The sequence below is a fragment of the Haliotis rufescens genome, unplaced genomic scaffold, assembly GCF_023055435.1.
Source record: "Haliotis rufescens isolate VD_foot unplaced genomic scaffold, xgHalRufe1.0.p SCAF_9, whole genome shotgun sequence".
Lineage (NCBI taxonomy): Eukaryota > Metazoa > Mollusca > Gastropoda > Lepetellida > Haliotidae > Haliotis > Haliotis rufescens.
Window position 1 is genome coordinate 7,653,947 of NW_025964383.1, and position 27,098 is coordinate 7,681,044.

At 37.3% G+C, this 27,098-nt stretch overlaps 2 protein-coding genes across 3 annotated transcripts in view; one reads left to right on the forward strand and one right to left on the reverse strand.

Moving 5' to 3' along the window:
• LOC124124056 (zinc finger B-box domain-containing protein 1-like) overlaps positions 1-15,849 on the reverse strand; it is a 64,627-nt gene extending 48,778 nt beyond the window's left edge. For both annotated transcript variants that reach the window (XM_048390720.1, XM_046487173.2), the window contains exon 1: positions 15,696-15,849. The gene's annotated coding sequence lies outside the window, so the exon portion shown is untranslated. The remainder of the gene's footprint in view (positions 1-15,695) is intronic.
• Positions 15,850-16,267: 418 nt separating this feature from the next.
• The window catches only part of LOC124124054 (splicing factor 3A subunit 1-like), a 28,685-nt gene continuing 17,854 nt past the window's right edge, over positions 16,268-27,098 (forward strand). The window contains exons 1-6 of the mRNA XM_046487171.2: positions 16,268-16,473; positions 18,067-18,231; positions 19,002-19,024; positions 20,498-20,625; positions 22,170-22,329; positions 22,883-22,945. Of these exons, the coding sequence (XP_046343127.1) occupies positions 16,359-16,473; positions 18,067-18,231; positions 19,002-19,024; positions 20,498-20,625; positions 22,170-22,329; positions 22,883-22,945 (654 nt within the window). The 5' untranslated portion in view covers positions 16,268-16,358. The remainder of the gene's footprint in view (positions 16,474-18,066; positions 18,232-19,001; positions 19,025-20,497; positions 20,626-22,169; positions 22,330-22,882; positions 22,946-27,098) is intronic.

Genomic DNA, 27,098 nt, shown 5'->3' on the forward strand with positions numbered 1-27,098 from the left:
GAAAACAAGACAGCGCTTATTTTAATACCTCTCCCTACACAGAAATCAGGTAACAAAGATAGTCAAGGTGTATACATAATATTTACACAAAAAATACCTTGATAGTCAGAATAATGGAATTACACGTAATATTAAGTACTACAAAATGCAGCAAGCAGAAACTGGTATGGACTACTACAGTATGTATGAAACTAAGTATACTTGACACGAATACAAGGAGAGTGCACACACCAACCAGTGACAGAATAGACACTAGTCCTGTAGTCCTTACCAAACTACCAAAACGTTAAGGTATCATTGGGAATATCGGAAGTAAAAATTTAGAATTGTTAGTTTCTATCACAATGGAGATAACTCGAGAGAAAAATCACTTACGCGTTTCCCTCGTTTTGTCCATTAATTTTAAACGGAAACTTCATTTGGGATGATGTTGAGCATTCTAGCATGTGCAATGGTTCTATAAAGGCATTGGCTACTTCTTAAAATTGCATATACTTTGACTTAAATTAGGGTACCGTATTCGACGTAATAAGCGCCCGGGGCGCTCTCAAAATTAGAAATAGGGGGCTCTTATTAGAATATTATTTTGATGGAAAAAAACATAGTTGAAAGATAAATTTCGTTGTTTATGCTGACAGCCTGAAATGATTATGTACGACAGATATATTTTTCCAGATTTTAATTGCCCATAAATAAGGGTGCATATAACATGCGTGTGCGTATTATACCGAATAAATAAGTCTTGTGTACATTGATCAATCGGAAGGGATGCAAATTGGGCTTGTTCACTAGCCAATATATCAGCAAATATCGACGTGGGCGCTTATTAGAGCAGGGCGCTTATTACGTCGAATACGGTACTTGATATTGTCAAATTGTCCCTGCTCGTTTAACAACTGGATGCAGTGATCTCAATAGTTGAAAGACATTTTTCAAATATTGAAGCATGTCAGTGATGTTTTCACTTGGAGTCTCCCCTTGCCTTCCTCTTCACTTGTCCTGCATATCATAACATGAGAAGCACTTTGTACTACTACATAAAGCATGCAGTATTCCTACAATATAATTTGTATTGTTTCGTGACCTCAAAGTTTTTATGTCAACACAAATGTACCGATGCAACAGGGAGCGGTATTTACATGAGCCAGTTAGGCCTGTTTACCAATCCCTTTCAAATTGAATAAAATATGTTTAAACTAATTGTCATTCAAATTTCTGTGAAAAATTTAGACTAAACAATACAAATAATTACGAAATTTGGTAAGCTTGGTTTGTTATGTTATTTGCATGTCCACTATATTTCATGAAGTACAGTCAAGTCTCGTTAATCCGACATCGTTGGTTGCACATGATTGTGTCGGATTAACGAGTATGTCGGATTAACGAAATTAAGTGATTTGTGATCGAAAATCGGACATCTTCACGATAGATAATAACCGTGTGTTTCCTCGTGTAAATGCAAGTGCTACTGTCTTAACAACTTGCTTCATCTACTTAAAATAGTCTGTCAGTGTTTTCTGTTTCTCACATTTCGAAGGCACATTTCTCAAAGTCCCCTGTTCGCTTGACGTCTAGGGCTGGTGGTTCTTCAGCATCAACATTGTCGAGGTGTAATTTCATTTGTTTCTTATCATAAAGCTTGAAATTCTTTATGATCCCGGCATCTAGTGTTAATTGTTAAAGTTAATCTCTGCAGCCAGTGCGTGTCAAAACACGGGGTTGTGTACTCGCGGGTAGATGACCACGGAGTACGCTGACCACTGTGTCGGATTAACGAGACTGATTAATGAGTGATTTCGGTAATTCGTTGCAAATTAGGTGTGTCGGAGTCGGAATGCGAGAATGTCGGATTAACGGGACTAAATAGCGCTGAATCAATCGGTTCCCATCATTTGTGTCGGATAAAGCCGAGTGTCGGATTAACGAGTGTCGGATTAACGAGACTTGACTGTAATGGGCACATGAAAATTCTAGTCGATTGTATTTAGAACTTTTCAAAAAGATTTAAAACATCTTAATCTATTTGTATATAATTTGACTTTTGTTCTCAAAGGGTATTGTAGGTTTTATAAAGAATTTTTCAAACCACCAATGAACATGACAGACAACTTTCCACTTTGTTCAACACTAACCCATTATAACATACTGGCATATTGTCAAAGATATTACTGACACAGTCAGAAATACAGTCAGATTTGACATAATAAAAACTATGTGTGTATGTAAATATGACAAACAAAATAAAACAGTGAATACACAATGACATTTAGAAAGTGGTCAAATGTAACAAATGTTATATTGGGGATAACACTTTCTTAGTAAAGTACAGATTCTAGTACTTTTTTTACACTTGTCAGAGGGGTACTCAAAATACGTGATCTAGACTACCAGTTGTCAGACTTTCATTTTTTGTGGAAGCCTCGCTTGCTGAGTGGGTTAGATCTCTGACTTTGTGTGCTGCTGATTAGGTGCCTCACTCTGGCAGATTGGGTTCGAATCCCAGAAGGGACACAACCCAAAAAAGTACTAGAATCTGTACTTTACTAAGAAAGTGTTATCCCAAATATAACATTTGTTAAAAATAAAACAGTATGGTCATCAAGTTTGTTTTGGAGTAAAATTTTGTTGAAAGGTAAGCAGTCTCTGAAAATTGTCCAAATTTCGTTTCTTTTCTTTTTCCACATTTTTCCAAGGGGAGGTTTATTCATTGAAATTTACTATTTAATATGAAACAACTTATTATCACAATATTCTTTCAATTTTGCACTCAATCTTAGTGAACTTGTACATGTTTGGAATGTTCATGTTCACCTGATACCTGAGACTGTTCATATCTTGAAGCAATCGTACATTATATGTCACTAACCAAAAATACTGATTTTGGAGCTAATGACAATGACCTTTCAATATACTGTCAGGAAGACAAATATCAAATAAACAGCATTTAGGATTAAAGGTAGAATTAAATCAAACTTGTTAAAATATCTTCTCAATTTCTACTGATATAATATGCCTTTTCCCCTTGGACCTTCAAAGTACTGGCAAGATTTAAGCACATATCACATCAAATATGCATTTTGTTGAGTTAATTTTACAGGCTGAAGTAACATGCTCTTATCTGTAAATATCTGTTAAGAATCTATCAGCATATGCATGTTTCACACAAAATATTCAGTTAGCAAGCTTGACAAGTGAAACAGTGAATGTCTTCTCTTTGCAATACATCTAAAGTACCTAATTACCTTGATACTGAGAAGGGTGCATGTTGGAAGATGCTACAGCGTCACTAAACATATAGCTACAGCACCACCAGCAGCAGCAGCAAACTGACGGCGTCAGCAGTCAGGGAAGTCTGCTACGTGTACAACTTTTACTGGAACCTACACACATCATGAATATCTTATGGCTTATCTGTAAGACCATAATCACCACATGTGTGGGTGGGAACTCTTGTAGGCCATATCATGTGGAAATAATCAATATCATTTCTTTCTAAAAGCAGACTAACAGCGACTTTGTCACTGTCTTTGACATTCAGGTAATTGACTTGCATCTTATCTTAACTTAAGAAGTGTGCTAAGTTATCATGTTATTTTTAATAGCAATCAACAGATATTCACCAGGTTGTCAACAAGCAGCCAACAGTCGCCAATGATTCAAGGTGTCCCCCATTATGGTTGCACCATGGGTTACTGATCAAGGTTCTCCTTAATAATATTATAAATATTGGACACTGATCAAGGTTCTCCATAATATTATTATAAATATTGGACACTCATCAAGGTTCTCCATAATATTATTATAAATATTGGACACTGATCAAGGTTCTCCTTAATATTATTATAAATATTGGACACTGATCAAGGTTCTCCATAATATTATTATAAATATTGGACACTGATCAAGGTTCTCCTTAATATTATTATAAATATTGGACACTGATCAAGGTTCTCCATAATATTATTATAAATATTGGACACTGATCAAGGTTCTCCATAATATTATTATAAATATTGGACACTGATCAAGGTTCTCCTTAATATTATTATAAATATTGGACACTCATCAAGGTTCTCCATAATATTATTATAAATATTGGACACTCATCAAGGTTCTCCATAATATTATTATAAATATTGGACACTCATCAAGGTTCTCCATAATATTATTATAAATATTGGACACTGATCAAGGTTCTCCTTAATATTATTATAAATATTGGACACTGATCAAGGTTCTCCTTAATATTATTATAAATATTGGACACTGATCAAGGTTCTCCTTAATATTATTATAAATATTGGACACTGATCAAGGTTCTCCATAATATTATTATAAATATTGGACACTGATCAAGGTTCTCCATAATATTATTATAAATATTGGACACTGATCAAGGTTCTCCTTAATATTATTATAAATATTGGACACTGATCAAGGTTCTCCTTAATATTATTATAAATATTGGACACTGATCAAGGTTCTCCTTAATATTATTATAAATATTGGACACTGATCAAGGTTCTCCTTAATATTATTATAAATATTGGACACTGATCAAGGTTCTCCATAATATTATTATAAATATTGGACACTGATCAAGGTTCTCCTTAATAATATTATAAATATTGGACACTGATCAAGGTTCTCCTTAATATTATTATAAATATTGGACACTGATCAAGGTTCTCCTTAATATTATTATAAATATTGGACACTGATCAAGGTTCTCCTTAATATTATTATAAATATTGGACACTGATCAAGGTTCTCCTTAATATTATTATAAATATTGGACACTGATCAAGGTTCTCCTTAATATTATTATAAATATTGGACACTGATCAAGGTTCTCCATAATATTATTATAAATATTGGACACTGATCAAGGTTCTCCTTAATAATATTATAAATATTGGACACTGATCAAGGTTCTCCTTAATATTATTATAAATATTGGACACTGATCAAGGTTCTCCTTAATATTATTATAAATATTGGACACTCATCAAGGTTCTCCATAATATTATTATAAATATTGGACACTGATCAAGGTTCTCCATAATATTATTATAAATATTGGACACTGATCAAGGTTCTCCTTAATATTATTATAAATATTGGACACTGATCAAGGTTCTCAATAATATTATTATAAATATTGGACACTGATCAAGGTTCTCCTTAATATTATTATAAATATTGGACACTGATCAAGGTTCTCCTTAATATTATTATAAATATTGGACACTGATCAAGGTTCTCCTTAATATTATTATAAATATTGGACACTGATCAAGGTTCTCCTTAATATTATTATAAATATTGGACACTGATCAAGGTTCTCCTTAATATTATTATAAATATTGGACACTGATCAAGGTTCTCCTTAATATTATTATAAATATTGGACACTGATCAAGGTTCTCCTTAATATTATTATAAATATTGGACACTGATCAAGGTTCTCCTTAATATTATTATAAATATTGGACACTGATCAAGGTTCTCCTTAATATTATTATAAATATTGGACACTCATCAAGGTTCTCCATAATATTATTATAAATATTGGACACTGATCAAGGTTCTCCTTAATGTTATTATAAATATTGGACACTGATCAAGGTTCTCCTTAATATTATTATAAATATTGGACACTGATCAAGGTTCTCCTTAATATTATTATAAATATTGGACACTGATCAAGGTTCTCCTTAATATTATTATAAATATTGGACACTGATCAAGGTTCTCCTTAATATTATTATAAATATTGGACACTGATCAAGGTTCTCCTTAATATTATTATAAATATTGGACACTGATCAAGGTTCTCCTTAATATTATTATAAATATTTGGACACTGATCAAGGTTCTCCTTAATAATATTATAAATATTGGACACTGATCAAGGTTCTCCTTAATAATATTATAAATATTGGACACTGATCAAGGTTCTCCTTAATATTATTATAAATATTGGACACTGATCAAGGTTCTCCATAATATTATTATAAATATTGGACACTCATCAAGGTTCTCCATAATATTATTATAAATATTGGACACTGACCAAGGTTCTCCATAATATTATTATAAATATTGGACACTGATCAAGGTTCTCCTTAATATTATTATAAATATTGGACACTGATCAAGGTTCTCCTTAATATTATTATAAATATTGGACACTGATCAAGGTTCTCCATAATATTATTATAAATATTGGACACTGATCAAGGTTCTCCTTAATATTATTATAAATATTGGACACTGATCAAGGTTCTCCTTAATATTATTATAAATATTGGACACTGATCAAGGTTCTCCTTAATATTATTATAAATATTGGACACTGATCAAGGTTCTCCTTAATATTATTATAAATATTGGACACTGATCAAGGTTCTCCATAATATTATTATAAATATTGGACACTGATCAAGGTTCTCCTTAATATTATTATAAATATTGGACACTGATCAAGGTTCTCCATAATATTATTATAAATATTGGACACTGATCAAGGTTCTCCTTAATATTATTATAAATATTGGACACTGATCAAGGTTCTCCTTAATAATATTATAAATATTGGACACTGATCAAGGTTCTCCTTAATATTATTATAAATATTGGACACTCATCAAGGTTCTGGGTTGTGAAACACTCGTAAAGGACATCTTGGAATAGTCTGTGTATTACATCTCCGCAATATTATTATAAATATTGGACACCCTTGAAGGACATCCTTGTCTTAAATACAACTCCCTCTGCCTTAATACCCAGAAAAACAGTTTTTCCAGCTGAAGTTTATTTTTCAGTCTTCTTTTTTTTCACATATGAAATATAATACAAGAAAAGATCACCAACATGCTACAATACAGATAAAGATAGCCATTCAACATCTACAGATTATCATACATAAAGGTTACAATTTTGGATGTTTTGTTTGTTGTTTAATGCCGCACTCAGCAATATTACAGCTGTATGATGGCAGTCTGTAAACAATCTAGTCTGGACCAGACAATCCAGTGATTGACATATGAGCATCGATCCATGCAATTGGGATATGATGACATGCATCAACCAAGTCAGTGAGTCTGACTACCTAATCCTGTTAGTTGCCCCTTATGACAAGCATAGTCACTTTTTACTGCAAGCATGGGTTGCTGAAGACTTATTCTATCCCAGATCTGCACGGGTGTAATTTCGTATGTTGATCTATGCTGAACAAAAGAGTCATTTTGATTGGTTGTTGATTTTCATGTCAAAATTATTGAAATTCTGAGAACATCTAGTTATGACAGAGATGCACATGACGTCACACCCAAAGCCAAACTAATGATATGAATGGGTTTGCTGAAGTAACACTTAGCACAATTTTTTGTATTAGACCACTATTTGTCACTTGTCATTTTCAATATACTTTAGTTTTGATACATGCTTTTGTATGTTCTAAGCTATGCTCCAATGACAACCAGCAAGTCAGCAGAATCATGTGAAATAGGACTTTCAGTGAATGTTAACTATGAAATATTAATGTAACTAAATACATACTGAATACATGGGTAATTCTAGATGGTATGTGGGTGGGTGGGTCAGGGGGTGTGGAGTGGGGAGAAAGAGCTTGTTCTTTTAAGACCCTAAATTTGAAAAAAAGGCCCACATTTGGACATTTTAACATTGTGCTATATGGGTAAGAGTGGGTTTACCTATGGAATATTTGAAATTTTCAGATAAAGGGCCCATGTCAAAAAATTCCTAGAGTGAATCCTGGGAATATGATATACATATTAAATTCTTATTTCCCAATTTGTTTCAGTAAAACTTTCATGAATAATGTAGCAATCCTAGTACATCCACTCAACATGCCGGTACTGGGGTAGTAAACTCTACAAGACACAGTATTGATGGGTACACGCTCATCTCTGCTTCTGTACGTTCTGTAGACACGATAACGCTATCATTGTTCAGTCAAACATCACAACCCTGAGAATTTAGATAGAGAAAACACTTGTTTGAAGCTATAAACATTTCTGTGGTATGTCTTGTCACCTTATACAAATCTATGCAGAGGAAAAGCACTTAGTATGCATAAATTATGTGAATAATATTCTGTCAATAATACTCAAGGTCAGTGGAATCTGACATCAATCGTTACACCAGAACCAGAAATCATTTTTAAGGTTAAACTGTGGGTATGTCTCATCTACCAACTAAATTCTGAACCAGCTATTGGTGGTGTTCCGATTGAATGAAATAATCAGAGATTGATTGGGAGGTACAAATGACCAAGAAATCAAACTCAATTTTCCATAATTGAACACAAATAATTTTCACCTCTGTCTCAACCTGGAGATATTTTTATTTCCTGAGATGGTGAAGTGGTGTTCCTTTCAACTTGTACATAGAGAAAATGTGAGGAAGAGTGAGGCCAGTGTCTTTGGGGGAAGAAAATGCTGAAGTAAGAATTTTGGTTTGTTCTTGTTCAGTGTGATCTAGTTGAAAAACAGCAAAATGGCACTGAACGATTAATTTTGATGCACAATAGGTCGGGGTGAAATGGTGAGATGAAATGGGGTTGAACGTCACATCCAAGATTATTGCACTTATACAGCAATGTGTGTGTGTGTGTGTGTGTGTGTGTGTGTGTGTGTGTGTGTGTGTGTGTGTGTGTGTGTGTGTGTGTGTGTGTGTGTGTGTGTTGTAACGCAAGATACCAGGTGATACTCAGCTCTTCTGCTTGTACTACCACTGAGATATCATGCTGCAGTTTTAACATGAATACCCTACTCACACACACCACACTGACTCCAGCCGGACAGTCCTTGTTTTAGCCCCTAAATGCCGAGCGCTAGGCAGGATAACAACAAGTACCATCTTTTAACATATGACATGGCTGGGGATTGAACCCGGACCTTCTGCTCTTTGGGTGGACGTTCTACCACTAAACCACACAGGCGGTCTCGATTGGTTGGGATTATCAAATCATCAATTATGATCTAACAACTATCTCCAACACTACTAACTACTGAAATTGACCTTCCTTACATTGCGTCTACTCATTGATTTTGGTCATCATTTTGTGCGTGAGTGAGTTGGGTTTAACACCCCCTTTTTTAAAAGTATTCCAGTTATAGCACACCGTGTCAGCTTAATGTGGGATTATAACCTGAAGTGACGCAGGGGTCTTACATGTTTACTACTTCGGTGATACCAACGTGCACGGCTATGGTGCTGGCAAACCTAGAAACATAATCGGGGCGAACTAGGATTCAAACCCACAGTCATAGGTTTCTGCTCAGTGAATTGTGGTGCTTTAGACAACTGGGCCACCCGTGCCCCTCATCATTTAGAAACAGGGCCTAGATTTTCAAAACGATTGTAGCTCGAAGATTATCATAAAGTTATCGTAAGGAAATAGTCGTAGGCTGTCGTAGCATATTTTCGAAATTATCGTAGCCCTAAGATATCTTTAGTTTGTCGTAAATCTAAGATAGCCCTATACCTGTCGTAAGTTTATTTTATCTTCATCCAAGATGGCGGCATACTTTTCCATAGATATTTTGCCAAACAATTAGTCCGCTTTACGTTCAAACATTGAAATTTCATTTTGTAAAACTGAGTGATTCAAATTGACACTTCGAAAACACGAAGAACGCATCAAGGATTTCACGTAGAAAATGTTCTTAATCGTGACAGCGATCCACATAACTGTGGAGTCGATAGCTTACAATATATTTCTATCCGAGTCTATGCTGAAGAAGGGTGAAACAACATACCTTTTCGATAATTTGGGAAGGATAAAAACGGAAGGTGTCGGCAGGCTACAGTAATGACCGTGACCTTATTGATAGTTTAGGGGGAGCTAATCTTAGTTCAAACTCTAGTTGAGAGTGGTTTCCCTTTGTATTCACCCGAGACACCTTGCTCAATGGTACAGTTTTCATAAAGCGCAGAGTTCCACTGTTATATTTTCTTGATCGCATTTGTGTCAATGCTTAAGTCTTTATTTTTGCATTTTATAAAATTATATCAATCTACATATGTAAAAAAAACCATAAAGGTTTCGCATAAGTTTTTACATCTAAAATCGTGTGGGGCGGGTGGTTTTAATAATTGAATTTTAACTATACAGTGTAGTATTTATTGACTTAACAAGGAAATACGTGTGATCAAATATTTGTTTTCAACATCTAATATTTTTCTTGAAAAGAAATTGTCATTTGTTTCGTTTTAAATTCAATACCTATGTTATCTATATCATCTTGAAAGACAAATATTTGAAGAAAAAAAATGATTAAAAACTGTCTGTTGAACAATTGCATTCTTTAAAAACATTGATTAATGGCATATAGATGTATTCAATTAAATATAACAATTTACTGAAATTTTGACAGTAAAAGTTAAGCACAGACTTTCGTATCGACAAATCAAATAAAAAATGTGTTCCCATGCTCGTTCTGGTTCTCGTCAAAATGTAGCATGGTTTGCAAATTCCAATATATGTTCGCAGAAAAAAAGTTTATTGAATGAAATTTACTGATCAATATAAAATACACATTTTCAACACAATAATCTTTGCATTCAATAAACGGGTTTTAAAATATATTGGTGTTTTTAATATTTGAGTCTACATCTTCCCATTTTATGTATAAAAAATATAGAGATATAATTGAGACCATTCAAACAATAAAATCATTGTAACATTTAGGGTCAACGGACAAATACTAGTAAATGATCCTCAGCAATGCTGTCAGACAAGCCAAACACCATTGAGCTACGTTCTGGAATAGATTTGACACATTACAAAGTATTTCGCTCCTTAGTCAGATTTAAATGAAATCAGACAAATCAGTTTATTAACTCTACTTAATTTAAAAGGTTAGAAAATGACTACATTATATGTATGGTTACGTTAACTTGTAGCGTGTTCCATGAGACAACATAACTTGACAATTCCAAAATTATCTCTCTTTGCGAACGAAAATTAGTGTCACTTATAAATTTTGAAAAGAACTATGGATCTAGATAGATAAAAAATAATTTCATCATCTAAATACTTATAGCTGGATATTGTATTTAAGTCCTTGGTTAATTCGTGAAATATATTGGAAACCTAAATAACAAAACAAACTTGACAAGCTTATGCATATGCTGTTCGATCAAAGGTCTCGTCATTGTCATTTAGAATAACGTCCCTTACTTTCGTCCTTGACTTTGTACGCGATGTATTTATATCATAAAGTTCTGCGCAGTCACGAGAGGACCATTTGAAGGGAAAATAGTGAAGTATCTTTTGGCACATTATTTCCATTCTAATAGCTAATATGGTAACACTATACTTATTGATTATTTACATTTTTTGGCTCTAAAAACAGCTATTGCATGGCACACGAATGCTTTTTGTGTTCGGTTAGTCATGGCATCTTTTATCATAAGAACAACTCGTCTACATGTAGGACATATAGAGAATCTCACCCGAGTGTCTTTTGATATCCAATATATCAACACGAGTTGATAAAAGTGGAAAAATTCCGAGGCTTGCCGAGGATTTTTGCCACTTTTATCAACGAGTGTTGATATATTGGATATCAAAAGACACGAGGGTGAGATTTTATTTATCATCCAACATCATTCTTTCAACTTTTTCAATTTGTAGACAGTAATTAGCAGTGTCTTCAGTGTAAAAAGTACTGAAAACAGCTTCAGTAGCAGAGCCATTAGTGATGTCATTTGATTGTGACGTCATGGTAACCAGTGACGTCACAATGGTCTGCAAAGCATTGTGATGTAATTTCATTGCAGCGATATCTACAGTGTAGATATCGCTTGATCTCATCCAAGCCATATCTCCTGTCAGTTTTGGATGATAAATGTAGGATTGTACAGAATTTCACTCAAATATGTGCATGTTAAACAATGTGACCTGACAATGTGATCATGAATTCCGTGTCACTTATCTATGTTGTTGTTATCTTCAGCAGCTGGGAAATCCCCGTGATGTCACTGGGAAACACCCGCTTTTTCAATCTCTAACACAAATGAGTTCTCTCTCAGAGTTACGATTGGTATCGTAGCTCTGAGCGATCTGCGACAGGTTTACGATAGTTTCGAAAATCTAACTTATCTTACGAGGATATCTTATCTTTGAACGTAAGTTGTTAAGATTTATCTTAGCTAAGATCGATTCGAAAATCTAGGCCCAGGTTACTAAACCAATTAAACGGACACAGGCTTGTATTCCCAGGGTGTGAAATAGCTGTGTGCCAGAAAACCCTGTGTTGTTGGTTGTTGTTGTTTGTTGTTTAACGCCGCACTCAGCAATATTACAGCTATATGACGGCGGTCTGTAAATAATCGAGTCTGGACCAGACAATCCAGTGATTGATATCATGAGCATCGATCCATGCAATTGGGATCGATGACATGCATCAACCAAGTCAGCAAGCCTGACCACCCGATCCCGTTAGTCGCTTTTACGACAAGCATAGTCACCTTTTACGGCAAGCATGGGTTGCTGAAGACCTATTCTACCCCCTGTGACTGGTAACACTTCTGTCGGGAGAACACATTTGCAAAACACATTTTTGTAAGAGCCGTTTTAACATTGCCAGGTAAAGTCAGACTGGTTCCTATCAAGATGAAAACCAATCATAGTAAAAGCATATATTTACAAATCAACAACAAACAAACGTTTGGCTAAGGCAGATCTACAGTAAGTGAGTATGGTTTATGTCGCTAGCGATATCCTGGCGGGGGACACCAGAAATGGGCTTCACACATTGTACCCATGTGGGGAATCAAACTCGGGTCTTTGGCTACTAGGCTACCACCGCTCCACAGATCTAGAGACAACAATGAGGGAGAGATACTACTCTGTGTACATGTATTAAGATGTGGGAGGGAAGACTTAAGCTACCAACCATTCCGCGTTGTATTTGATACAGGGTGCAGAGAGTCAAGTATTGGGGATATCACTTCTAGTTTCAACCAAAAGAACCACACTCCAGATAAGGCTCTGCTAGCAAACAGGTCCAGGGTATGTATTATATTAAATCGGAGTCCCTACACTGGAAAACCAAGGAGGGTTTGATCAAGTCATTCAAACACTATTCAGTCTGCTATGGATGTGTATCAATTGATATACAACTGAAGTCAACAAACATAATATCATTATCACACATGGTAATAATCACAATGTCTCGAGAAGGCAGGCCTTGGAAAATAGACAATAGACATGCTGTTAACAGTCATGTTCATGTCAAACAGGATTTCATTTTCACAGACCAGGAGTAAACCTGAAGCATCATCATGCTATAATGATGTGTCAGAAGCGTCAAATCCAGACTTGCATCAGATCTTTACTGAGGACTCTCTGGAGTTTCCGGAGACATTACATTGATCAACATTATCAGGTGCTGGGCAAGTTGAAAAGTAATAAGTCATTATAACCAGGTACATAGGCCTACAACAAGACATTGTGAGACTGTCTCGACATCAGAGGCAGGCATGTTTGGATTGGGGTGAACATCACATCAATTGGCCAGACCAGGACCCTACTCCAGTACTATTGACTGATGAATCCAGATGCTGTCTTGACCTCACAGATTGTCGTCCCAGAGTTTGGCAACATTTCAAGATCCCAACGTAGCCAAACAAGAACACTATGGAGGGGGTTCAACTATGATTTGGGGTGGGATCAGTAGAGCTAGAAGAACTGATCTCCTTGTCCTATAGCATGGCTCGATGACAGGCTTGTGCTACAGGGATGACATACTGTGGATCACAATCTCACTACTGAAAGTTGGTGTTTTTGGACAATGAATTTGTTTTTGCCTGTCCATCAGATGGCTATGTATACCAGTTTCATAAATTGGCCCATTCTTATTTCTTCATACTGTGCAACTAAATTGAATAAGATTCAGCTTGAGTTGATTGTCTTTCCAACAGTATCTAATTTAACAAATCAAAAAGGGATATGTACTGTTTAGCCAAAGGAGAAAGTGATGCTAATCTAAGCTTGCTACTTTTCTACATTACCCATAATATGAAAACACTTGAATGTCATTGTAAAGAGCATATACTAATGATGTCAAAGTAGAGGCTACATTCAATAGGATTTGTCTGTAAGTTTAATTCCATTTGTTGCTTGTTTATAAAAACCAAAGTAGCAAAATAATAAGGTGCAATTTTCGCTACCAAATAGTAGCTGTAGTTTCAAAGTGGGCAAGGGTCTGTTCTCACCAATTGGTGCTGTTTATAAGCTATGAATCCCAGTTATGACGCATCGCCAACAGTTGAGCATCAAAGGGTAGTGTCAAGGGGTTATAGCGAAAACGGCACCTCAGCAAAACGTCACCGGGCGAAAACGGCACCGATTGGCGAAAACGGCACCTCGACTCAAGCGAAAACGGCACCTCGACTCGAGCGAAAACGGCACCTTATTTTTTTTTTACCTTGGTCAAATGAATGATATTAAACTTACATTGTAACTTGCAAAGGCCAATAATTGTGAGATGTTACAACAAGTTTACATTAGAAATTAGCTTCTGCTCCAACTATAATCCAACTTAGCTTATACGCAACTCAACTTATGGTGAAAACATAACATGCTTTGACGAAAGATAATAGAAAATAAACTCACATCGTCTCTTACAAACACAAATAATTGTGAAATAAAACAAATAAGAAATTAGCCCCCTACTCCAATTTACTCACTTTATTTCTTCACTATACGCTTTGAAGTTTTAAGTACCTTTACTCAATGTAAGCTGAAACTGTATTTAAGAGGCCTAACATGGTGCTGTCAGATCACAATTATTCACAATGGCCTTTCGATGTGTTGCATGCGAGAAGAATGACAGAAAAAAAATCAACATGCTGTATCATGTGATAACTGTGACCGGAGAACCGGACTTTCTATGGCCCGTTATGGAGAAATTTGCCGTACTGACTTCCCTTTCCGCTGTGTGAAATGCGTAGCTCCCGTCATTGAAGAGGTGATCGGTAACTTTCATGTCAGTTTCCAGTCAGAAGATGCTGAAGAAATGAGAGTACCAAACCTATCGGAATTTCACATTACGGCTTCAGATGTACTCAATACATCAAATACCATGTAAATAAACCCTATATATTACTACAAAAATCGTTGTTATCGTTATTAAACATAGAGGTGCCGTTTTCGCACGACACATAGTAGCCGTTTTCGCCAAATGCGGTGCCGTTTTCGCCAGAGAAATCGGTGACGTTTTGCTGAGGTGCCGTTTTAGCCTGCACCCGTGTCAAGTCATAGGGGGTAGAAACCACAGACTAGTGTACCATAATCTATTGATGTATAAACTACAATGTCATGGATAGATAGTATCCTGTTGGACTTCACAACGACCCCGAAAACATAGTCCAAATGACAATGCTACATCTTCCTGAGAAACAAAATTGCTTCCATAATAAATCATGAAGATGGGATTTCCGGATGTGTCTATTTCAACATTGAGTATCCGTTTTCATTTTGGAACAATTATCACCTAGGAGACAGAGGCCCATTTGGGAACAAGATCGAGTTATTTTTGGCTCTAATCAAAATTGTGCCCATTTTGTAGTCACTTGTTTTCCCTAGTAACATAACTGTAAGGTATCAGATATTTAAAACAAAAGAGGAACATAGGTAACAGAGCTTGCGATAGTACCTGAAGACTTCGGAGCTGTATCAACAACAAGTAAAGGAAAGTCAACTTGAATGTATCGGCATATCTAGTTATTCATCAGTCATGAACGGCGTCCACAGCAGCGGGTAAACAAAAATCTACAGGAAGTCACACTAAAGCTCACGGTGATGTGCGAGATGCATGAGAATACTATTTTCCGAACAGCAATTTATTTATATTGCATACAATGCCATCGTAAAATGCGGACACAGGCCAATATTGAGGTATGACTTCGGTAACCATTTATCATTACTGTTTCTTCTAAAGCAATCGTATATGTAGGCAAAGCAATAAGTAATTACATTTCTTGAAATTAGCCATTGAGGGATCTTTGACTGGGCATTGTAGTATGTGTCCCTGCTAAGTTAATTCATTTTAAACTCCAATTTTGTATGCCGATGACTAATAATGAATAAAATTTCTAAACTTATGTTTACACCGGGCTACTAGTTCTTTAACGCCAAAGCTGCATTACTTTACCCGAAGAGTTATGATACTGAATAAAATAATAAACAGTTGTTGCGATATCATTCTGGAACATGCAGATTTGTCTCCCTTTATGAAAAGCACGCCATATTGGATCGAATATAGAACGAAGTAAGAAAATACACACTTTCTCCATACAGAGAGATAAAAAACAACAACATGCCAACAGCCGAGGTTCAGAGGCCTCCTGTTGAAGATGGAGAAACCCAAGGCCAACAGCAGACTGTCAGTAAACCTGTCATTGGCATTATTTACCCCCCTCCAGAAGTGAGAAGTATCCTTGCAAGTTAATGAAACCGAAAGAACCGCAAAACAGAACGAGGATTACCACAAATAGTGTCGTGTCAGTATCGAAGTATAATACCACAAACAACATCTCTGTGATACGTGTATGGTGTCTTGAAAATTATTAGAGACTAACCCATTTACGATCATCAAGGTTAGGTGTGAATTAACGTGATGGTTACACATTTTTCAAATTTTCATCGTTTTGATTTTATGAACATGTGCATCAAGTTGACAACGTGAAAATGTTGTCCATGAACGACAGGGTAAAAGGACAATGAAACGAGTTTTAATGCACTAATTGCAGTACACTCATTTGGGTACAAGATGTAATCAGATTAATTTATGTAGAGGCTTATTACATTGAATGGGCAATTATTCCAAATCTGAAACATAGACTGCAACCTCGGGGTATCGCAGTACTTGTCATGTACGCTAAACGAAACAAAAGGCACTCACTAACCTTTATGATTATTCATGTTCTCTATATCAGATGTCATTTATTTCATCTAACAATGCATATTTTACTGATCAAAGATGATTTTTTACATTAGTAGCTCCGAGTAAAAGCCAGGCCTCCCGCTCAGTTTGACAAGGGAGAGAACTCCATTGTATCGCGGTACAGAGAAAATTCATGTATGGAGGAGGTCCTAATTGGACAAAAAGAGGACAATTCTACCAACCACTTTGTATGATCATGTCAGACATCAGTGATTTGTCCAGACAAGTGCATAGACAGCACAAGTAAAATTCTAAATGTGTTATCAGTAATAGGTATTCAATGCATATTTACCAAAAAGTAACAGAAAAATATTTTTAAAATCAACAACAAAATATCAGAAATGTTATTCTAAGATAGTTTTAAAAATTTGCATGACAATAATTTGTCAAAAAATGTTAAAAGTCAACAATAAATATATCAAAAGCACTCCTGGTATGCCCAAAGTTTGTATTTATCGTTTGGCTTCTAGTAAAGAACGTGTTTCTAAGTTTGACATTATGGCCCTTATGATCTCCCAATAGATTCTGGGCACGGAGCGGGAAAAAATGTGCTGGCTACGTAACTTACGTTACGATGAATATGCAGATGATCTAGTTCAGGGCGATAGAGAAACTTTACTTGGGGAACTGTGGGTTATATTGTTGGCCATTGATAGATGGGGGTAAGGCAATATTAAAAAAAGATTCCAGAAGTAATTATCAATGCATTAATAACTCCTTACTTACAGCAGACGGAACATTCCGAGGAAATTGAAATTGTTTACGAAGTGAGCACTTCCTGGTTACTGATTTGCATTAATGGACAGCCGCTTAGAGGCGTGTCCCGCATGAACTACGGAAAATCACAAATGCCGCGATACCATAAATGCTGCGGTACCACGGGGTCCGAGTATATATGGTGTACTTTTCATTCTTTTCATTTCAGAGATATAACATGTATAACCGTTCAGGATAACCATGCTTCATAGTCATTATTTCTACATGTCAATTCCTAATCCTGCATTGACATACCTGTTGTAACAAATTGAGTTATGTATTTGTCTTCCAGATTGATGTGTTGTTTCTTAAACTAGAATTCCAGACATTGTTGACAAGACTGCCAGTTTTGTTGCGAGAAATGGACCTGAGTTTGAGAACAGGATTCGTCAGAATGAAGTTAACAACCCTAAGTTCAACTTCCTCAACCCCAATGATGCATATCATGCATACTACCAGTATAAGGTGAAGGAGTTCAAAGAGGGCAAAGGTAAGTATTGCTGCTCCCACTCTTCCACTTGTATCCATTTTGTTGGAAGTTAGTTCTGCAACATGGGATATACTATATTTCCGTGGGATGACATGGAAGGCTGTAGTACTGTAGACATTGTGGAGGAGATGTCCATAGTTCAATTATGTGTCTTAAACTCAAAGTATATCACTTACAAATATGAATAAATTGGTTTCTGCAGGAAAGTATTTATTATGTGATTTCGTTATCAGTCATTTAGCATGTTTAGGCAGACAGCAAATGTACAATGAACAACTTCTGAAAATAGTGTACAACAAAATTGCCATTTTTACATTTGACCAATTCCCCATTTTCAGTGTAATATTGAGAGTTCATTAAAAAAAGTGACCCAATTCAGTGTCCATTCAGAAAATCTACTACCGTTGAATATTATTTCATATGTTTAGATATATATTTAACACTGGATAATTTGCTGTTTGTTTGAGCATTGTTTATGTATGAAACGTACAACCACTTTGATCATGTTGATCATGTTGATCCAGTTGTGTAACCTATTTCCTTCCTAAAAAGTGCAAAATGTGCATATTCCCTTTGGAGAATTGTCTTGCAATTTCATACACAGGAAATAGATTCACATTGATGTCTAAGGATGCATTCGATGGACACAACAAGTTGTGCAAATTCTACCAAGTTGTATAACTGTAGAAACTAGTTGAAACATGTGAATACCCTTTATGACTCCTAAGAGAGAGAACTAATCACAATAATTATATTGTTTCTGTTTTCAGGACAAGAACCTGTGGCACCAAAGGTATGTGGTTACATTTTCATTGAAAACATGTACTTTTGGTTGTTGACTTGGATCAATGAAATGGTATTTGTTCACGTGAACTTATTTGATATTACTGATTCCATGTAATAAGCGCCCATGGCGATATTTGCTTCCTTCCGATTGATAAGTGTACACAAAACTTATTTATTCGAGGATAATACATACTTGTGTGTTATGCGCACCCTTAGGTTGGGGAATTAAATTCTGGAAAAATATATCTCTCGTGTAAAATACGCACAGACATTTTCTTTAGAATCATTTCAGGCGGTCATATATATGACTGTCATGATCCGTCATTGGAAATAGAATATCAACAAATCCGCATTGAATTACGCAAGTTAACCCTTTTCTCACACTGTTTGGGTGTTCATTGTATATCTGGACTTCTGTTTGTAATCTATTTTATTAATTTTATTCAAAATTTCATTCAAAAATGTTTTACTTTTAAAATTTCGGTGAAATCGTGTCCCTACGTTACTTACAACTTCTGTTCACCCCTTTCCATGGAACCTGCTTTACCACATACTGCGACAGCGCCAATTGATATTTCTCAATGCAGCAATGATCTTATATTCTTCTGTTTCATTTTTTACGAGTCTATACATCACGATAAACATTTGTTATGATTAACTTTCTGTGAGAAACTATCTCAAAACTTGAAAGACTATTTCCATTTGCGTAGTTTTCCGTTGTTCACATCACACGCTGTCATCAAAGCCATACGGAGAGGTAGCGGTACGGTCACTTTGATGTATTAATATATATTGTCAGGCACCTCACGGTAGAAAATAATTATTCAAAACAATATGTAAAGCATCAATCTGATTGCAGTATTTGTTTAAAAAGGAGAGAAAAGACTGGTCACATGATATGCAAATTAGTTTGTGGCAGTGTTATGTTACTTCTATGTAACGATGATTAATTAAAAACGAGATATAATTTTTAGGATGTTTGTAATTATAAATTAATCTCGGGTAGGTGGTTGTAGTATTTTCATTCACAAGCTGTAGATATCGATTGTTAAACTGGTGACATGTCATGACCCGCACCATAGCCGACACAATAACAACAAACACGTTTCCTCAGAAAAAATATTCAAGTTAATTTTACCAAAAAGTAGCTGAAGCAAAGAACTGGTAATGAACATTAAATACATCATCATTATCACCAAAAAATAAGGTAAGTAATATTAGGTAATATTTGAGAATCACAAACACAAAGCAGATGGTTATATTTTATTTTTCAACTTTACCTGCTGATTACCGGTACTTCCTGTATGAACAATGGATGTCGATGATCATTTTTACTAAAAGTTAATGTGGAGTTGTGTTATCACAAATACATAGATATGTAAGTTAGTACCTGAAAACAGTTCAGGGAATTTGATTCTTTTAACCAATAATAACAATAAAATTGACATATATGACATTGTACATCTTTGCAACCCAACAGTTGAACCTGTCCAGTGCATTGAAGCCCCCTCTGGAGCACACAAAGATAGCTGAAGTGTTTGTGCCCAAAGATCCACCGCCTGAGTTTGAGTTTGTAGCAGACCCTCCTTCCATCTCAGCCTATGATCTGTGAGTGACAATGTTGTCTAGCTTTCACCATGTTCACTGTTTCATGATTTTGTCCTCAGTGTTAATAGTGACCATGTTCAGTGATACTGGATTGTTTAAAAAGAAGTGAAATGGAAGATGACTAAATTAGCCATTTCTTTGGTGTTTAATGGATCAACTAACTGAGATACAGGGGTGTTTGTTTGTTTTATCCTTCACCCAGCTCCCTTCAAATGCTTCAGTGTTATGTCATCTTCTGTCCGCATGGTAGACACAATTTTTTATGGATAACAACTTCTTTAATACTGAAAAAAGCGACGTTTCGGTATAGATCCTTATACCGTTGTCAAGCAAGACTGTTTTTTACAGTATTAAAGGAGTTGTTATCCATAAAATTGTGTCTACCTTGTCATCCGTCAACTTCTAAGGATGTTCTGAGGGTTTATGAGGCATGCTAGCTACAAGATTGTTTGCTGAAACCTAGTGACCCAGGTAACTCAGGTGCTCGGGTCGGGTGGGTACTGAGTAGGACCCAGGTAACTCAAGTGCACGGGTCGGGTGGGGACCCAGGTAACTCAGGTGCACGGGTCGGGTGGGTACTGAGTAGGACCCAGGTAACTCAGGTGCACGGGTCGGGTGGGTACTGAGTAGGACCCAGGTAACTCAGGTGCTCGGGTCGGGTGGGTACTGAGTAGGACCCGGGTAACTCAGGTGCTCGGGTCGGGTGGGTACTGAGTAGGACCCAGGTAACTCAGGTGCACGGGTCGGGTGGGTACTGAGTAGGACCCAGGTAACTCAGGTGCTCGGGTCGGGTGGGCACTGAGTAGGACCCAGGTAACTCAGGTGCACGGGTCGGGTGGGTACTGAGTAGGACCCAGGTAACTCAGGTGCTCGGGTCGGGTGGGTACTGAGTAGGACCCAGGTAACTCAGGTGCTCGGGTAGGGTGGGTACTGAGTAGGACCCAGGTAACTCAGGTGCTCGGGTCGGGTGGGTACTGAGTAGGACCCAGGTAACAACAGGATTACTCAGACCCATGGTTAGTCATGTGATATATTGTTAAATGACAAAAATTACCAAAAACGCTATGGTTACACTACAAATCACTAATGTTCGCTTTTCTTTCTGACCATGCACCCATTCCTTCTGACTTTTAAATGAGGATAAAACTTCAGTCAACTTCAGTGAATACATGGCCAGATTGTTTTTCACGTTTATTTGAATACATTTTGCCAGGGCTACAGTCAATCTTTCCCCAATCGGACAGTTCGTACCTATGTCTTGAGACCTACAGCAGGTACCTGGGTAGGATCTGGTTATAGGGGGCTGGGTACCTGGGTAGTAAATTTGAACTCATCCCAGCCCTAGAGGTCAACCTGGTTCTTTAGATACAAATCACATTGGGATTACGTTCACAACATTTGGGCTTCACACAATTTACGCAATGGAACGCAGGCTTCAGCGTGACGAGCAGTTCATCAACCACTTGGCCACCCCACCGCCCCACACTTACTAGAGATAGTGCTATTTGTCCCTATTTCATGTTTGTTCACTGTTTGTGTTCCAGAGATGTCGTGAAGCTGACAGCCCAGTTTGTGGCCCGGAATGGTCGCCAGTTCCTCACTACAGTGATGCAGAGAGAGCAGCGCAACTACCTGTTTGACTTCCTGCGTCCCCAGCACAGCCTCTTTAACTACTTTACCAAGCTTGTGGAGCAGTACACTAAGGTTGTGAAGAGTGTCTTTATGGATGGAACTTTGCTTGAGAAATTCAAACGTTTACTTCTAGGTCTTGTCATAATTGTAAGGGATTACTGGTCAGTTTTACATGTTATGAAAACACTGGGTCAGTGGTAGAATTTTGTGCCATTTAGTGTCTGCAGGAAGAATTAACCTTAGGCTTGGAATTGTTGCTGGTCTGTCAACTTAATCAAGGGAGTCAATAACAGGCATCTAACTAACATACAACACTTACATTATAAGATTAGGGAGGTTTCTGAATACATGTCTTTTTGGAGACATCAGATATGAAATGCAAAGCTTCAAGTTGAAAAGTGACCCCTTTCTTATGAAACTGTTGGGCCGGTTTGAAAAAATATATGACAGGGGATCCATTTTGTTCATGAATAGTAACAGTCAATGTAATCTATGTAACAGTACATAGAAAGCTGCATAGTTTGAGTTACATGTGGTTAAAATAATGCAGTTTTTCAAAATTAATCATGGTTATGTCCGAGGATAGTCTTGTTGGCAGTGTGTGTAAGTGTGGTGATTTTTGCAGATCCTAATCCCGCCCAAAAACCTGAAGGAAAAGCTTGCTAAGGAGTCTGAGAGCTACAAGGAGGTAGGTCTGTCATTTATATAGAGTTATAATGCGAGTGTTTGGGTATGGTAAATATCCTGCATTAGGAATAAACATTGTGTTTAGCGAGCCTTGGCGAGCTAAATACATAGTGTTTATTCCTAATACAGGATATTTACCATCCCCAAACACACAAGCGTGATAACCTCTTTATCATATAATGTCATTCTTTAATTCTGTGCTTTAAAATCGCTTTCCCTCTCTCACAAACATTACCGAAACATTGCGAGTTTTCCTGGAATGCGCACATTAATATTTATTACATCACAGGGTAAGTAATGTGTCAGTCGGACAGTGACAGTAGCCAATATAGTTCCAACTGAAATCTGTTTCTTATACAGTGGCGAAGCAACATATACGCAAAACAACAGTTGTTTTTAATTGCCTTTCACTGCAATCCATCGGTCTGTCCGCTAGAGTAACTGCCCTTTGTCAAAGGGAAGCTACTCTAACCCCAGTCTATGAGACGTCATGGCCACGGTCAAACGTTGTTGACAGTCGGTCTGTCCTGTCATAACATTCAGAAGTGTAGTCAGATGTACACACAGCGACAAAACGAAACAAGGTAACAATTCAAACATATTTAGGCCAAATCCAACTATTTTAATTTGTGGAGAAGGTTTCAAGCTGCACAGGTCTACAAACACAGATATGCTACTGATCCCGCTTGGCTAGGCCTCGTGCCCTAGTTTGTTTCGAAATTTATATCTCCAAAGGTGCCCAAACTTATAAAATGCCTTAGCTACGCCACAGTTAGACACTGATTTTCAGTATATTAGACTGTTCTTTTGATAATGATAGCAATTATCCCTGTAGTTGATCCAGATTCACGGTGGTTCTGACTCGATCGCCGAATGACGAGGGCAACGCCATGTTTGTTTATAAACAGTGAAAGTAGCCCGACTTGACCTTTGATATTTGCATCTCTATCTGCATATGACCCCAACAGATATCGTTTTTATCCGTCGGCTTTATCCTGCCGAGAAACCTACCCATTATTTGATAAACCCATATACTAGCACACACACATAGTCTAATAGCTACAAGGAGATAGGGCTATGTCAGCTATACTCATATACTAGCACACACACAGTCTGATAGCTACAAGGAGATAGGGCTATGTCACCTATGCTCATATACTAGCACACACACATAGTCTGATAGCTACAAGGAGGTAGGGCTGTCACCTGTACTCATATACTAGCACACACTAAATCTGAGAGTTACAAGGAGATAGGGCTATGTCACCTATGCTCATATACTAGCACACAAATAGTCCTATAGCTACAAGGAGATAGGGCTATGTCACCTATGCTCATATACTAGCACACAAATAGTCTGATAGCTACAAGGAGGTAGGGCTATGTCACCTATGCTCATATACTAGCACACAAATAGTCCGATAGCTACAAGGAGATAGGGCTATGTCACCTATACTTGTATACTAGCACACAAATAGTCCGATAGCTACAAGGAGATAGGGCTATGTCACCTATACTTGTATACTAGCACACAAATAGTCCGATAGGTACAAGGAGGTAGGGCTATGTCACCTATACTTGTATACTAGCACACAAATAGTCCGATAGCTACAAGGAGGTAGGGCTATGTCATCTATACTTGTATACTAGCACACAAATAGTCCGATAGCTACAAGGAGGTAGGGCTATGTCACCTATACTTGTATACTAGCACACAAATAGTCTGATAGCTACAAGGAGGTAGGGCTATGTCACCTATGCTCATATACTAGCACACAAATAGTCCGATAGCTACAAGGAGATAGGGCTATGTCACCTATACTTGTATACTAGCACACAAATAGTCCGATAGCTACAAGGAGGTAGCGCTATGTCACCTATACTTGTATACTAGCACACAAATAGTCCGATAGCTACAAGGAGGTAGGGCTATGTCACCTATACTTGTATACTAGCACACAAATAGTCCGATAGCTACAAGGAGGTAGGGCTATGTCACCTATGCTCATATACTAGCACACAAATAGTCCGATAGCTACAAGGAGGTAGGGCTATGTCACCTATGCTCATATACTAGCACACAAATAGTCCGATAGCTACAAGGAGATAGGGCTATGTCACCTATGCTCATATACTAGCACACAAATAGTCCGATAGCTACAAGGAGGTAGGGCTATGTCACCTATACTTGTATACTAGCACACAAATAGTCCGATAGCTACAAGGAGGTAGGGCTATGTCACCTATACTTGTATACTAGCACACAAATAGTCCGATAGCTACAAGGAGGTAGCGCTATGTCACCTATGCTCATATACTAGCACACAAATAGTCCGATAGCTACAAGGAGATAGGGCTATGTCACCTATACTTGTATACTAGCACACAAATAGTCCGATAGCTACAAGGAGGTAGGGCTATGTCACCTATACTTGTATACTAGCACACAAATAGTCTGATAGCTACAAGGAGGTAGGGCTATGTCACCTATGCTCATATACTAGCACACAAATAGTCCGATAGCTACAAGGAGATAGGGCTATGTCACCTATACTTGTATACTAGCACACAAATAGTCCGATAGCTACAAGGAGGTAGGGCTATGTCACCTATACTTGTATACTAGCACACAAATAGTCCGATAGCTACAAGGAGGTAGGGCTATGTCACCTATGCTCATATACTAGCACACAAATAGTCCGATAGCTACAAGGAGGTAGGGCTATGTCACCTATGCTCATATACTAGCACACAAATAGTCCGATAGCTACAAGGAGATAGGGCTATGTCACCTATGCTCATATACTAGCACACAAATAGTCCGATAGGTACAAGGAGGTAGGGCTATGTCACCTATACTTGTATACTAGCACACAAATAGTCCGATAGCTACAAGGAGGTAGGGCTATGTCACCTATACTTGTATACTAGCACACAAATAGTCCGATAGCTACAAGGAGGTAGCGCTATGTCACCTATGCTCATATACTAGCACACAAATAGTCCGATAGCTACAAGGAGATAGGGCTATGTCACCTTTACTTGTATACTAGCACACAAATAGTCCGATAGCTACAAGGAGGTAGGGCTATGTCACCTATGCTCATATACTAGCACACAAATAGTCCGATAGCTACATGGAGGTAGGGCTATGTCACCTATACTTGTATACTAGCACACAAATAGTCCGATAGCTACAAGGAGGTAGGGCTATGTCACCTATACTTGTATACTAGCACACAAATAGTCCGATAGCTACAAGGAGGTAGGGCTATGTCACCTATGCTCATATACTAGCACACAAATAGTCTGATAGCTACAAGGAGGTAGGGCTATGTCACCTATACTTGTATACTAGCACACAAATAGTCGGATAGCTACAAGGAGGTAGGGCTATGTCACCTATACTTGTATACTAGCACACAAATAGTCCGATAGCTACAAGGAGGTAGGGCTATGTCACCTATGCTCATATACTAGCACACAAATAGTCCGATAGCTACAAGGAGGTAGGGCTATGTCACCTATGCTCATATACTAGCACACAAATAGTCCGATAGCTACAAGGAGATAGGGCTATGTCACCTATGCTCATATACTAGCACACAAATAGTCCGATAGCTACAAGGAGGTAGGGCTATGTCACCTATACTTGTATACTAGCACACAAATAGTCCGATAGCTACAAGGAGGTAGGGCTATGTCACCTATACTTGTATACTAGCACACAAATAGTCCGATAGGTACAAGGAGGTAGGGCTATGTCACCTATACTTGTATACTAGCACACAAATAGTCCGATAGCTACAAGGAGGTAGGGCTATGTCACCTATACTTGTATACTAGCACACAAATAGTCCGATAGCTACAAGGAGGTAGGGCTATGTCACCTATGCTCATATACTAGCACACAAATAGTCCGATAGCTACAAGGAGGTAGGGCTATGTCACCTATGCTCATATACTAGCACACAAATAGTCCTATAGCTACAAGGAGATAGGGCTATGTCACCTATGCTCATATACTAGCACACAAATAGTCCGATAGCTACAAGGAGGTAGGGCTATGTCACCTATACTTGTATACTAGCACACAAATAGTCCGATAGCTACAAGGAGGTAGGGCTATGTCACCTATACTTGTATACTAGCAC